General features: G+C 36.1%; 1 protein-coding gene across 2 annotated transcripts in view; it reads left to right on the top strand.

The window, feature by feature from the left end:
* GTF3C3 (general transcription factor IIIC subunit 3) overlaps positions 1-11637 on the top strand; it is a 31757-nt gene extending 20120 nt beyond the window's left edge. For both annotated transcript variants that reach the window (XM_087435535.1, XM_004426755.3), the window contains exons 14-18: positions 1453-1690; positions 2312-2502; positions 4193-4317; positions 8111-8263; positions 10203-11637. In XM_087435535.1, the coding sequence (XP_087291661.1) occupies positions 1453-1690; positions 2312-2502; positions 4193-4317; positions 8111-8263; positions 10203-10325 (830 nt within the window). In that variant the 3' untranslated portion in view covers positions 10326-11637. The remainder of the gene's footprint in view (positions 1-1452; positions 1691-2311; positions 2503-4192; positions 4318-8110; positions 8264-10202) is intronic.
* Positions 11638-12534: the final 897 nt, after the last annotated feature.

Raw genomic sequence — 12534 nt, 5'->3', positions numbered from 1 at the left:
AGGACCTATTTTTAGCTGGAAAAGCATCAAGTGTATTTGGGTGAGGTTGTTACTCAGAGAACTTTGGAAAAGACCTAGACATGTAAACTGGAGATATCAATCTGGCAGAAGATGATTTCATTGTTAATTAATTCAGCAGACATTTATTAAATCACTGTTACAGGTGTGGCAGTGCGCGGTGGACAGGGTTTTAGAATCTGGAAGAGCTGAATCTCTGTCAGCACAGTACAAGAACATAAGATAGGCAAGGTGTTGCAGGGGAACAAGTCAGAGGAAAGGAGCAAGGGTTGGGTGCTCCTAATCTGGCTATAATTGCCTCAGAGCCCGGCCATCTCTCCAGGGCATGGATTCTGGGCTTATCACAACGGCTTCTGCCTCTGCAGCAGGTATTTTGGGCTATGCTTCCTTAAGTTATATTTTTCACTGTATCTGATCCTGCTTGTTTTCTCTCTCAGTATTTCCTCATTTCAAGTCCATTGTTGCTTTTTCTTAGGCTCATCAGGTTTTTGTTGTTTTCTTTTGTGAGTTAATTTCATCGTGGTGGGAATCACGTTATACTGGGGCATCAGGTGGGATAAGCTAGGCCTCTTCATGTTATATGCATCTTTGTACTCTGCTTTTTTCACTTAACATTTTCCCACAGACATTTTCTCATGTTGCTCTGTTCTCTTTGTAGCTATTATATTTAAGGAATGTGTAATATTCCATTGGCTAACAGTTCCATAATTTATTTAATCGTTCTCTTATTATTTTTTGATTATATGGTTGTTTCCGATGATTTTCTTTTATAAATAATCCTGTAGTGAGCATCTTCATGCCTATAGCTGTATCCATATTTTTGACTGGTTGTTTAGGATAGATTCCCAGAAAGAGAATTACTGGGTCAAAGGCAGTAAAAATTTTTATGGCTTTTGATATTTCAGAAGGGCTACAAAAGGAAGGCTTCTTACAGACAAATAAGGAAGAGAAGATTGTTGACGGAAAAGAGAAATTTTGAGGCAGAGAAAAGATAATTGAGATTATGAAAAGATCAGGAAGAGTCTGAAATTTAAAGTATGAATTTTAAGTCCTTTGCTGAGTGATCATTTGAATGCCTTGTATGTGCAGAATCCCGTGTGTGACCTCAGTTATGAAAAGCACACTTGTTCTTCCCTGGAGGAGCATGTATCCTACTAGCGCTGAGAAACACAGATGAGGTAGCTGGACGTTATAGAGAACGAATCAGAGTGAGAATGACCTGGGATTGCAGATCGTCAGGCAGGCAGAGCAGGGGGACTGGTGGTGAAGGGGTGTAAACAAGCAGCTACCTCCTCTCGTCGCTGTCAGAAGAGTGTTGGCAAGAATTCAGTCCCAGAGGACCATGGTTATTAAATTTAACCTGAAAATCGATCATATGAATTTTTCTTTCTGGAAACACAGCATCCTAACTGATTTTCATTGGTCTCATTTTAGCAATGTTTGCTGTACTCACGAGTGTCTTGACAAAAGATGACTGGTGGAACCTTCTGTTGAAGGCTGTATACTCCTTATGTGACCAATCCCGATTTCAGGAGGCTGAATTACTTGTGGAATCTTCATTGGAATATTATTCATTTTATGATGACAGGCAAAAACGAAAAGAACTAGAATACTTTGGTCTCTCTGCTGCAATTCTGGACAAAAATTTCAGAAAGGCATACAATTATATCAGGTGACTTTTTTCAATAACTTATTTTAATTAGATTCTTTGATAGAGTATGTATATTTACTTGGACCTAGTGTCTCATGCTCAAGAATTAATTAGCTGTTTTATTTTAACTCTCCTGTTGCTTGCTGGTTAATTCAGTTCATTGGTGATTCTCACAGGCCTGCACTTTCATATACTTAACCTCCTGTGCCTCAGTCTCCCCGTTTATAAAATGGACATCATAATACTCCCACCTCAGAGGATTATTGTGAGGGTTAAATGAGTTATATATAAAGCCTTTTAACAAAGTCTGGCACACATGATGATTAGTTATTGTTCATTGCTCATTGTAGTGCAGCTATAGTGGGCAGGGAGAGAAAAGGTGAAACAGAAACCACTTGATTGTGTTGTTTTGTTGAAAAGCAGAAACAAGATGTAGAAATACTAACTTAAGCAGCATTTTTCTAGGAAAAGTCTTTCACTGTGTGTTTTTGCTGAAATGGATCGAGATCGTCTGCTTTTCCTTGTTGAGGGATGGTGTATTTCAGTGTTGGCAGGACAGCACTGAAAGATTTCATTCTTAGAAATCAGGAAGATTTTTTTTCTACATTATTTTTTACCCTCACCCTCTTTCTGCAATTTTAGGATAATGGTAATGGAAAATGTCAATAAACCCCAGCTCTGGAACATTTTCAACCAAGTTACCATGCACTCCCAAGATGTACGGCATCATCGCTTTTGTCTCCGTTTAATGCTGAAAAACCCAGATAATCATGCCCTGTGTGTGTTAAATGGACATAATGCATTCGTATCTGGTAGTTTTAAGCACGCGCTTGGTAAGTGTCCTGGCACGTGACTTTGTTAGGCATGGACAGTGTGGCAGTTAAGAGCCTGGCCTCTGGAGCAGAACTGCCTGGGTTTAAATAGCTGCTCCCCAGTGGCAAGTTACTCTATCTCCCTCTGCCTCAGTTTCTTTATCTCTGAAATGGAGATAATAATTGGACCTACCTTGTAGATTATTGTGAAAAGTGAGTTAATATAAAATACTTAAAACAATGCCTGGCACATATGGTAAGTCACTGTAAGTGTCAGCAATAATGATAATAATATTAATATTTATTTTTCTTATGAAGCTTTGGTTTCAAAAGGCTGAAGTAGGTCTTATAATTCATTTTAAAGGTCATCAGTTCTCCCTATAGGCTTGTTTGTTTTTAAAATAATTTTCATTAATTATGGATGCTTTGCTACCTGATTTTTATTTGCAAAAAGATTTAAGATTTGCAAATAGTTCATTCCTTTAGGAGACAAGTCTTTATATCAAGATTTATTTACATAGTGCTTACTAATTCTAATTAAACTCAGGGAAAATTCAGCAATCATTTATAAGAAATTTCTGTAATAAAGAATCAGAAGCAAACAAATAGAAAAATACTTAACCAAATGTTTCAACGAGGGATGTATATCCTGCTGCCTAGAAGCTAGTGTTGCCAAGTCCGCTTCTGAATAAACTGTGATTTTGGCTATTTAATACTTTCATGTTTCTTTGTGTATTGCTGGTGTTTTTTTAATTGTTCAGCCAGTAACCGTGAACATCAGATGTTGAAACTTTCCTCCACTCTGTGTTCTTTTGGAATTGTTAGTTTAATATTAAGAAAATAGAAAATAGAGATTTATTTTCCTATATTTAGAAACTTTTACAGAAGGTAAAAAAGAAAGTCCAAGTGGCAGTCTACCATTTGTGCTGAGATTTTGTGGTGCCATTCCTTCTGGAATAGAAGCCAGAAAGAATAGAAGTTTTCATCTATGTATGATAAATTATAGATCATTCCCTTATAAGAAAAATTTGCTTAAATTCCTCTATCTCATATCATTAGGCTTTTGACATGAGACTATTGTACATTAGCATACGTGGAATTCACAAAACCCCAAATTCTTATTTTGTTATTAGATACATTTAGCTTTTCTCAGGAAGAACAAAGTAGTTGATACATTTGGGAAAACAACATCCATAATCTAAAAAAGCAAATCAAAACTATTTTTCTTTTTCTCACCTCCATAATCTATCACATTTGTATTTATGACAGATTAATTAATTTTTAAAAAATTCACCAAAAGACATGTTCCTCCATTGTTTTTTAAATAGATTTAAGGTCATAAGATAGATTTATGATCACAATTGATGAATTATTTTTTTTGAAAGTACTAGTCTACATGGAAATGTCTAACTGTGCCTAAAAGAAAGTTACTTTGAGTTAGTTGTATTTCATCTTCGTGGTCAGGATACATTCATGGGTAAATTCTTGTAATTTTGTTATACATTATACATATATGTATACATATATATACACACACATATATTTTAAAATTCTAATTAATGTGCATCTGGTTGATATGTTAGAATGTACACCGTGCATACGTTTATTATCAGTAATGTTTGTTTAGCCTTAAAATATATTTGAATAAGTGTTGAAGAAATAAGGAACTATGTTTTTGTCACACCATCTGATGTCACTGCTCATTTTTCAGGACAGTATGTGCAAGCCTTTCGCACCCATCCCCATGAACCTCTCTATAGCCTCTGTATAGGCCTGACCTTTATTCACATGGCATCTCAGAAGTATGTGTTAAAGAGACATGCTCTTATTGTGCAGGTAATTCATTTGGGTTTTTCCTTACGTGATTTTATGTTCTCTAAAAATGACTATCTTTATTGCTTTTGTTATCCTCCTTCAAAAGTTATACCTGCTTCGTACACATGTTGGGAGTCCTAACACGTATCCCTGTGTTATGCACTGATGGACTCAGCATCTGTTGGTACTCCTGGCTAAGACTATGCAGCCTTGTAGAAAGGGTACACACCAGGTCATAAGGGAAGAAGACTCCGGCAGAATCTGGAGGAATCCTGTGCAGGCTTCTGTATAGTCTGGAGCCCTTAAGGTCTCCAGCTTTCTAGGGGTTGAAGATTGATTTATTTTAAATTAGTTTTTAAAAATATACTAATGTAGGGGCAGGCCCAGTGGCGCAAGCGGTTAAGTGTGCGTGCTCCGCTGTGGCGGCCCGGGGGGCGCGCACCAACGAGCTGCTTGTCAGGCCATGCTGTGGCGGCATCCCATATAAAGTGGAGGAAGAGGGGCAGGGATGTTAGCCCAGGGCCAGTCTTCCTCAGCAAAAAGAGGAGGATTGGCAGATGTTAGCTCAGGGCCGATCTTCCTCACACACACACACACACAAAAAATAATAATGTATACATACAAAAATGTATGAATATTTGACTGTGTGACTGTTTTTACATCATCACCAACAAATTGCTCTTTTAAAGTTTTCTTGGTTCTTACAGTAATTTGAAATTACCTTTTTATTTTCTTGTTTACTTTTTTTTAGAGACTAGTCTCCCCTCATCCACAGTCTTGCTTTCTGTGGTTTCGGTTACCTGTGGTCAAGTGCAGTTTGAAAATATTAAATGGAAAATTCCAGAAACAAGCAACTCATAAGTTTTAAATTGCACGCCATTCTGAGTAGTGTGATGAAATCTCACAGTCCTGCTCCGTCCTGCCAGGGACTCTAATCATCCCTTTGTCTAGCGTATCCACACTGTGTACACTACACTTAGTAGTTAGTTTCTTAGTAACTGTCTCGATGATCAGATCGATTTTTGAGGTATTGCAGTGCTTGTGCTCAAGTAACCCTTATTTTACTTAATAATGGCCTTGAAGTGCAAGAGTAGTGATGCTGAAAATTTGGATATGCCAAAGAGAGGTATTGTTGTTAATCTCTAACCGTACCTAATTTAGAAATTAAACTGTATCATAGGTATATATATACAGGGAAAAAAAGTATGTAGTGCGTTCTGTACTAGCTGCAGTTTCAGGCATCCACTGGGGGTCTTGGAATGCAGCCCCTGTGGATAAGTGGACGTGACCGTAGCTTGTCTCCTCTAATAAGAATATAAACTCCAAGAGATCAGAGATCTTGTCTATCTTGTTTACCACTGTATCTTCAACTCTTTTGTTTTTATGATTTCAGTTTTTATGTTTATATGTTTGATGCATGTATAGACATGTTTTTTAAGTAGTTAGGGAGGGAAAGAAAATGTTGCCTTAAATGGAGTAGCAGGATTTAGTGAAGGATTTTTTTTGGTTTGTTTTTTAAAGTAAAATGGCTAAAAGAAAGCCTAAATTAAAATGATGATAATTGTTAAAACTAGGTATTGGAGGTCATAATAATGTTCTCTTTGCTTTCAATATTTGAAATTTTCCATAATGAAAAGTAAAAAAAAACCAAAAAACTCTGAAATTTTGCTTTGCTGGGGGATTTATTTGTAGTATTTTGTGCACCTCTTCCTCTAAGCTTCTTTTCCTTCCTTAATGGATATTTTTGCTGTATTAAGTAATGTAGGGTTGTTTATAAATTGAACAAATATGTATGGAGCAGCCAGCACACTTATTACCAGGAAGTGAGGATAGTGCAGTGAGGGAGCACATGGACAGAATTCCTTGCCTTCATGAAGCTTATATGCCAGTCAAAATTGATAGGAAATTTATATGGATTAACTCATTATTAAATAGTTAAAATAGGTAGTTTTTTGGCCAGGTAGGACAAAAATTCATGTACTTCAAAGTGATTTGGAAGCTAAATTTCAAATCACTTTTATAGTTAAATAGTAGGTTTCAGACGGTTGGGGACAGAGATGAAAGAAGTGATGAGCAGGTGGGAGTTGGTGATGCCAATCTCTCCATTGTTGTGTGGGAAACATTTTCCATTGAAAAAGGTTTCCAAAAAGTAAGTTTTATTGTAAATAGCATGATTCCTAAATTGTTTTAAATTCTCATGAATCTATTTCTTCATGCTACAGGACTATAATTAGTTTTCCTTTGCACTAATTAAGAAAAAACTACTTTCATGTATTTTACTATCTTTATATATCACGCTGTATGAGTAAAATCTTGCATGTGTCCTCACTTCTACTTTTATTCAGTATCATACAGACAGTGTATACTTGGGCCCTTCAGTGATTAATGTGATCAAAATGTTTAAAATGTAACATAGTTAATGGAAAAAGAACTCATTTCCTTCTTTTCATTTAAATTTTTTTGTTTGTCATTTTTTTGTAGTTTTTATATTTGATGATTCATAATACCTAAGAAATAAAGTCGCTGTCCAGGTTACTTAGTTTTTTAATCACTAAATATTTGAATAGTCTTTCAGTTGTAAGAAGATTACCCTCCTAAATTTGTTAAAAAGTTCTTAAAATTCAGCAGATAACCCTTATTATTATATCAGAAGACCTATGAGTTCATTTGGGTTGCAGTGATTTATCTGGGATTACTATTCCTTCTTTCTCGGATTTTTATATTTAAATTATCTTCAAATCTTCATTTTTAAATATGAAGATTTGATATTTCTCTGAGATTAATAGTTTGTCTGCTGTTACTTAACAGAGAACCATGTTTTTCAGTGGAGTAGACGTCATAGTCACATACACAAATGGGTTTTATTATGCAGAAAGTATGATTTCTTTATTGAACATAATTATTTTTATCCCTAAAATTCCTTAATTCTACAGAATTTATTTATGAAGGAAAATTTGTGACCATTTATTATATAGCAGATCACCCAGGGAATAATTGCGTTTTATCTTCTATACTCACAAATTAGTTGATTTACTCTTAATTCTCCGGTAATATATTTATTTCCTTACTCACATAGGACACTTGCGCCTTTGCAGTCTGTAACTTGCTGTGGGTGATAAAAGTGGAAGCTGCATCAAAGGGGAGAGTGAATACAGGAGGAGGCAAAGAAGCAAGTTGCTTGTTGGATCCTGTGACACACAGGGAGCCTGCGTTATTATAGCTGTGCTCTGAAATTATCAGTTGCTCCATAAAGCCTCTGAGTCAGAAAGTTTTAGGGAAAAAAAAATATCAAGTTTTTGGGTTAAGAGGTTATTAAGGTCCTGAGAGATAACTTATGAAAGGTACCATTTACACAGAAAGGTTAGATATGCTCGAGTGAGTTTGCCCTGAGGATAAACCTTTCTAAATTATCATTATAAGGGCTCAGATTTTATTTTTGGCTCAATCTTTTAGACACATCTCAAACCAAAAGGTTTACTGGCCTCTAATGCCACAAAAGCCAACTTGAAACTAAAAAAAAAATATCCTGTGTTCTTATAGATATGGATCGTTGACAGCTAGTTGTAACATTTGGCTTTGTTGTCTGTGAATATTTTTGTTCTTAGCTTAAAAACAGATCTTTCCTTTACACGTCCAGAAGAGCTCTTGACTGCACTGTGATATGACACTACATTACTGACACACGTTTCTTTGGGGTGGGACTGTGTCTCTCTTTTTAATATTTATGTTCCCAGCCTCTGGCACATGTAGTGGTTCAATACGTACTTGTCAAATGAGTGAAATATTGAATTGTTTATCCTTTTCTTTTTGGTAGGGCTTTTCCTTTCTTAATCGATACCTCAGTCTACGTGGGCCTTGCCAGGAATCATTCTACAATTTGGGCCGCGGCCTCCACCAGCTGGGGCTGATTCATCTCGCAATCCACTATTATCAGAAGGCCCTGGAGTTCCCTCCACTTGTGGTAGAGGTATTGTAGGATTTCCTTTAAGCATGGAGGAGTCGCTTCATTTCAGCTATAGATAAGTGCAGTTAGCTCAGTGTTGTGGTCCAGACGGTGAAATAAATTATAGTTTATATATTAAAATGTATTTTTTCCTTATTTAATGCATTTATGTGATTATGTTCAGCAACAAGTAGATCTTTGACATCCTGGCCTTATGACCTGATTAGCAACCATGTGGATATATACAACTAGTGGTTGTGACCATTTCAGTTATCCTAAGATAGCCCGTCTGGTTTACAGGTGTGAGCGGGCAGACATGAAGCGTGAGTATGGAGTAACGTAACTAACCATTGTTCATTACCAAGCTCACGTGTAATGTATTTCTTTATAAAGATGGAAGACCAGTAGGAATGTAGTTTTGTTTATTTTAAGATCGTGTAATATAGGGTAAAGTCTTGCCAGTACTATGATAATCTGTTTAAAGTCTAATTTTTGTTTTAGTTTCTGAAGAAAAGTATGTGTTTTCATTGTTAATTTTTTAAGTTGCACATTCCCTCATGACTGTTTTCTATTACCTTTGTTCAACTTTAGACATGAAGCAAATGAACACACACTTTTATAGTTATGCTGATGGAATATATACACTTTTGTGTTCTTTATTTCATAAATACCTTTACGTATTGCTCCTTAAGCTTTATAGGGATCATTTTTCATTGTTGCAGATGTTTTTTCAGTTGACTCCAGAAGTTTGTATTGGGGAATTTTAGAAACATAGATCTAATCTATTCCACTGAGTTCATTGCTTTGTTATTTAAGTAGAAAAAAAGGTAATAGCCCCTAAGGTAATCATTATAATCAATGTGTTGTATGCCCTCCTAGATCTATTCTTTATAAGCCTTTCTGTTATATAGTACAGGTGTTTTTTCCCATCTGATCATTTGTGTTATAATTTATTTATTTATTTATTTTTGAGGAAGATCAGCCCTGAGCTAACATCCATGCTAATCCTCCTTTTTTTGCTGAGGAAGACCGGCTCTGAGCTAACATCTATTGCCAATCCTCCTCCTTTTTTTTCCCCAAAGCCCCAGTAGATAGTTGTATGTCATAGATGCACATCCTTCTAGTTGCTGTATGTGGGACGTGGCCTCAGCATGGCCAGAGCAGTGGTGCGTCGGTGCACGCCCGGGATCCGAACCCAGGCCACTAGTAGCGGAGCACACACACTTAACCGCTAAGCCACAGGGCCAGCCCCTATTTATTTATTTTTTTACATGCAGAAGTTTTACAGTTTTTATGAAGTCATATCTATTAATCTTTCCCTTTATAGTTTCTATTTTTGCTTTTTTTTTATTTTGAGGAAGATTAGCCCTGAGCTAACATCTGCCAATCCTCCTCTTTTGGTTGAGGAAGATTGGCCCTGGGCTAACATCCATGCCCATCTTCCTCTACTTTATGGGACACCGCCAAAGCATGGCTTGATAAGCGGTGTGTCGGTCCGCACCTGGGATCCAAACTCACGAACCCCGGGCCACCAAAGCAGAGTGGGCGAACTTACCTGCTACGCCACCGGGCCAGCCGCATATTTTTGCTATTATTTAGAAGGGCCTTTCCTACCTAAGATTATATTATATTATTCAACTTTTTTTTTATGGTTTCATTTTTTTTACTCTTAAATATTTAATTCAGCTGGAGTTTATTCTACTGTGGTTTGTGGGTGAGACTTTTCTTTAACTTATTGGTTAGACATTTAAAAATATTTGATGACAGTATAATGAATCACTGAATCAGCATTATCTGATAAAAATTTAGATCCAAGGTATATGCATAGTTTTATAATTTTTTTTAGTATTATGAATTTTAATAGCTTTTTGAACACTTACACTTATGAAACTGTTTCTTTGCCATAAAGTTGTCCTGATTGTCAGTTTGAAATATAACTCATTTATGTATTTTTTCCCTCTAGGGTATAGAAGTTGACCAGTTGGACTTACGAAGAGATATTGCCTACAATTTGTCTCTCATTTATCAGAACAGTGGCAATATTGGAATGGCTCAAAAGCTTTTGTATACCTATTGTTCTGTATGAAGCACCTCAACTGAGAAAGGGGCATTGGGCAGCTGCTGTGCGTGGACCAGTATTTTCTGTCTCAGGGCTTATTATTAACCCCAAAATGAAAATGATAATTTCACAGTTATCTAACATGTATTTCATTTTTAATATGTGATAATGATCTTTTGGTAGATATGCAAAATTGTCATTCCTACGAGAATTTGTATATTGCTCTGTCATTTCCCTTTTAGCATTTTTTAGTTAAATTGTCCTCAAAGTGGAAATGAACAATCTTAGCCTTTAAGCCAGCTTGGAGTTGAATACACTAATTTTTTACTCACATCATTTGTTCATCCATGCATGTAATACTATATATTAACACCTACAATGTACCAGGCACTCTGATTGGTGCTTGGAATGTAGTAGTAAGACAGATGGGACCTTTTAATACAATTCTTTAAATACAGAACTCGAGTATATATTTATTTGAAAGAAACGTTTGCTATGTTTCTGCATACGCCATCATTCTTGTAAGTCATCCATTTCTTAGTGCGCTGTTACTATTGCATGGGCAGTTTTTCAAATACATAGAAAAGGAGGTTGCTTATTAAAGGAAAGATAAATTTCACAAGCTCTTTCTGATGTCAACACAATTATTTAATTCACTTAGCTCCTAACAAAATTATTTAAAATGGTTATGTGGTGGGAAGACAAATAATGGAGTTAATCTTTTACTTTTCACCTGCATGTATCTTAGCTACATTGAGTGAGACCTGGGAGACTGGGCTCAATTCAAAACATCCTGCTCTCAGGCAAATAAATGCATTACCAATGTTTGTGGCTTTCAGACAAAAAAGTAGAAAAGAGAGGACCATGTTCAATAACCTGACCTGGTTTCCATTTCAAGATCACCAGGGATGTAGGCAGATTGGGGAATGCTATATTTGGAATAAAGTATTGCTGATAATGTAAAAAAATAGATAAAAAGCTTTACTTATCTCAAATATTATATGTTCTTGAATTTATGATAACAATACTTGTTAGATATACTATTGGTTTAATAACGACTTTTTAGAGTTTCTTTTTAGGGGAAAATAAATGCTGTAATAAATGTGCATATGGATTGTAAGACCCAGTGCAGTTGTGGGAGGGAAACAAATATGAGACTTAGGATCAAAGAAATACCGTGGGGGCTTTTTAGGAATTCTTAACACTGTTTACACTGTATACATAACTTTGTAGTTGAAAAGCAGAATTTGTATGTAATAAGTAAATGTCGTGCACTCTGTATGTATGTGTGTATATATGTATGTATATAATTTAAATAAATTTTATTTTTATAATTAAAGTTGTTTCACATACTTATGTATATATATTGTTTCATGCCATTTGCAGGTAATGATAAAGCTAACTGTGGTAGAGTATAAGTTAGATTTGTGTTTTAGAATCCTGTGGAATTGAGTATTCTGTGTTCAGAGTTTCTCTCTTGAATTAAACTCACTGGGCTGTGACTCCAGTATCTGCTGAACAGCCTTGGAGGAAACAATAAATCTCTGTAGCAGTTTTCTAAGAAAAAAAGTTGGTATTGCATGTGTTTGTTTAGCATTTAAAATCATGGCTACCATTTGCTGAGTGTTTACTATGCTTCTGTGTGCTAAGTACAGTGCTGGACACTTTAGATACATTATCTCTGGTTCTCTCAGAGGATCACCTGCAAGTAGGTGCTATTATTGTTGTTATCATTATTATCATCTCCCTCTTATATATGAGAGATTAAATTGCATGTTCAAGATCACTGGCAAGCTACTCCTTGCTCAGAGATGTTCCTTCAGAGGAACATGCTTCCTCCAGTTCAGAAGAACAACCTAAAAATTGTGCATGATTTTATTTTAGAAAGGAAAAGGAGACTGGCAAATATTTTTTCTATCTTCCAGGCCTTCAGCCAATTAAAAGCCTCTGTAGACAACCCCCTTTGGGGTGTCTTGTAAGAAGCTGATATTCACTTTCTTACCTACCATCCTCCCCCCAGCCATGGGATCCTGATAGCCACTTTATACAATGAGATTCTTTTCTACTGGTCACAGTTGATTCAGCTAGGAGTCTGCTCCTGAACCAAGCTCAGCCAATCAAGAGTTTCCTCCCTTCTTCCCTGGGAATTTTAGAATTGAGATAGACCCTTTCTGTGGGCCTGAAACTTGAGAGCTATGGGGCCATTTTCTGCTTTCCCTGTGGGCCAACTTAGCAG

Source organism: Ceratotherium simum, chromosome 9 (genome assembly GCF_057802395.1).
Source record: "Ceratotherium simum simum isolate JZ-2026a chromosome 9, ASM5780239v1, whole genome shotgun sequence".
Lineage (NCBI taxonomy): Eukaryota > Metazoa > Chordata > Mammalia > Perissodactyla > Rhinocerotidae > Ceratotherium > Ceratotherium simum.
Note: the sequence above shows the minus strand (reverse complement) of the source record. Positions and strands in the feature narration are given on the sequence as shown.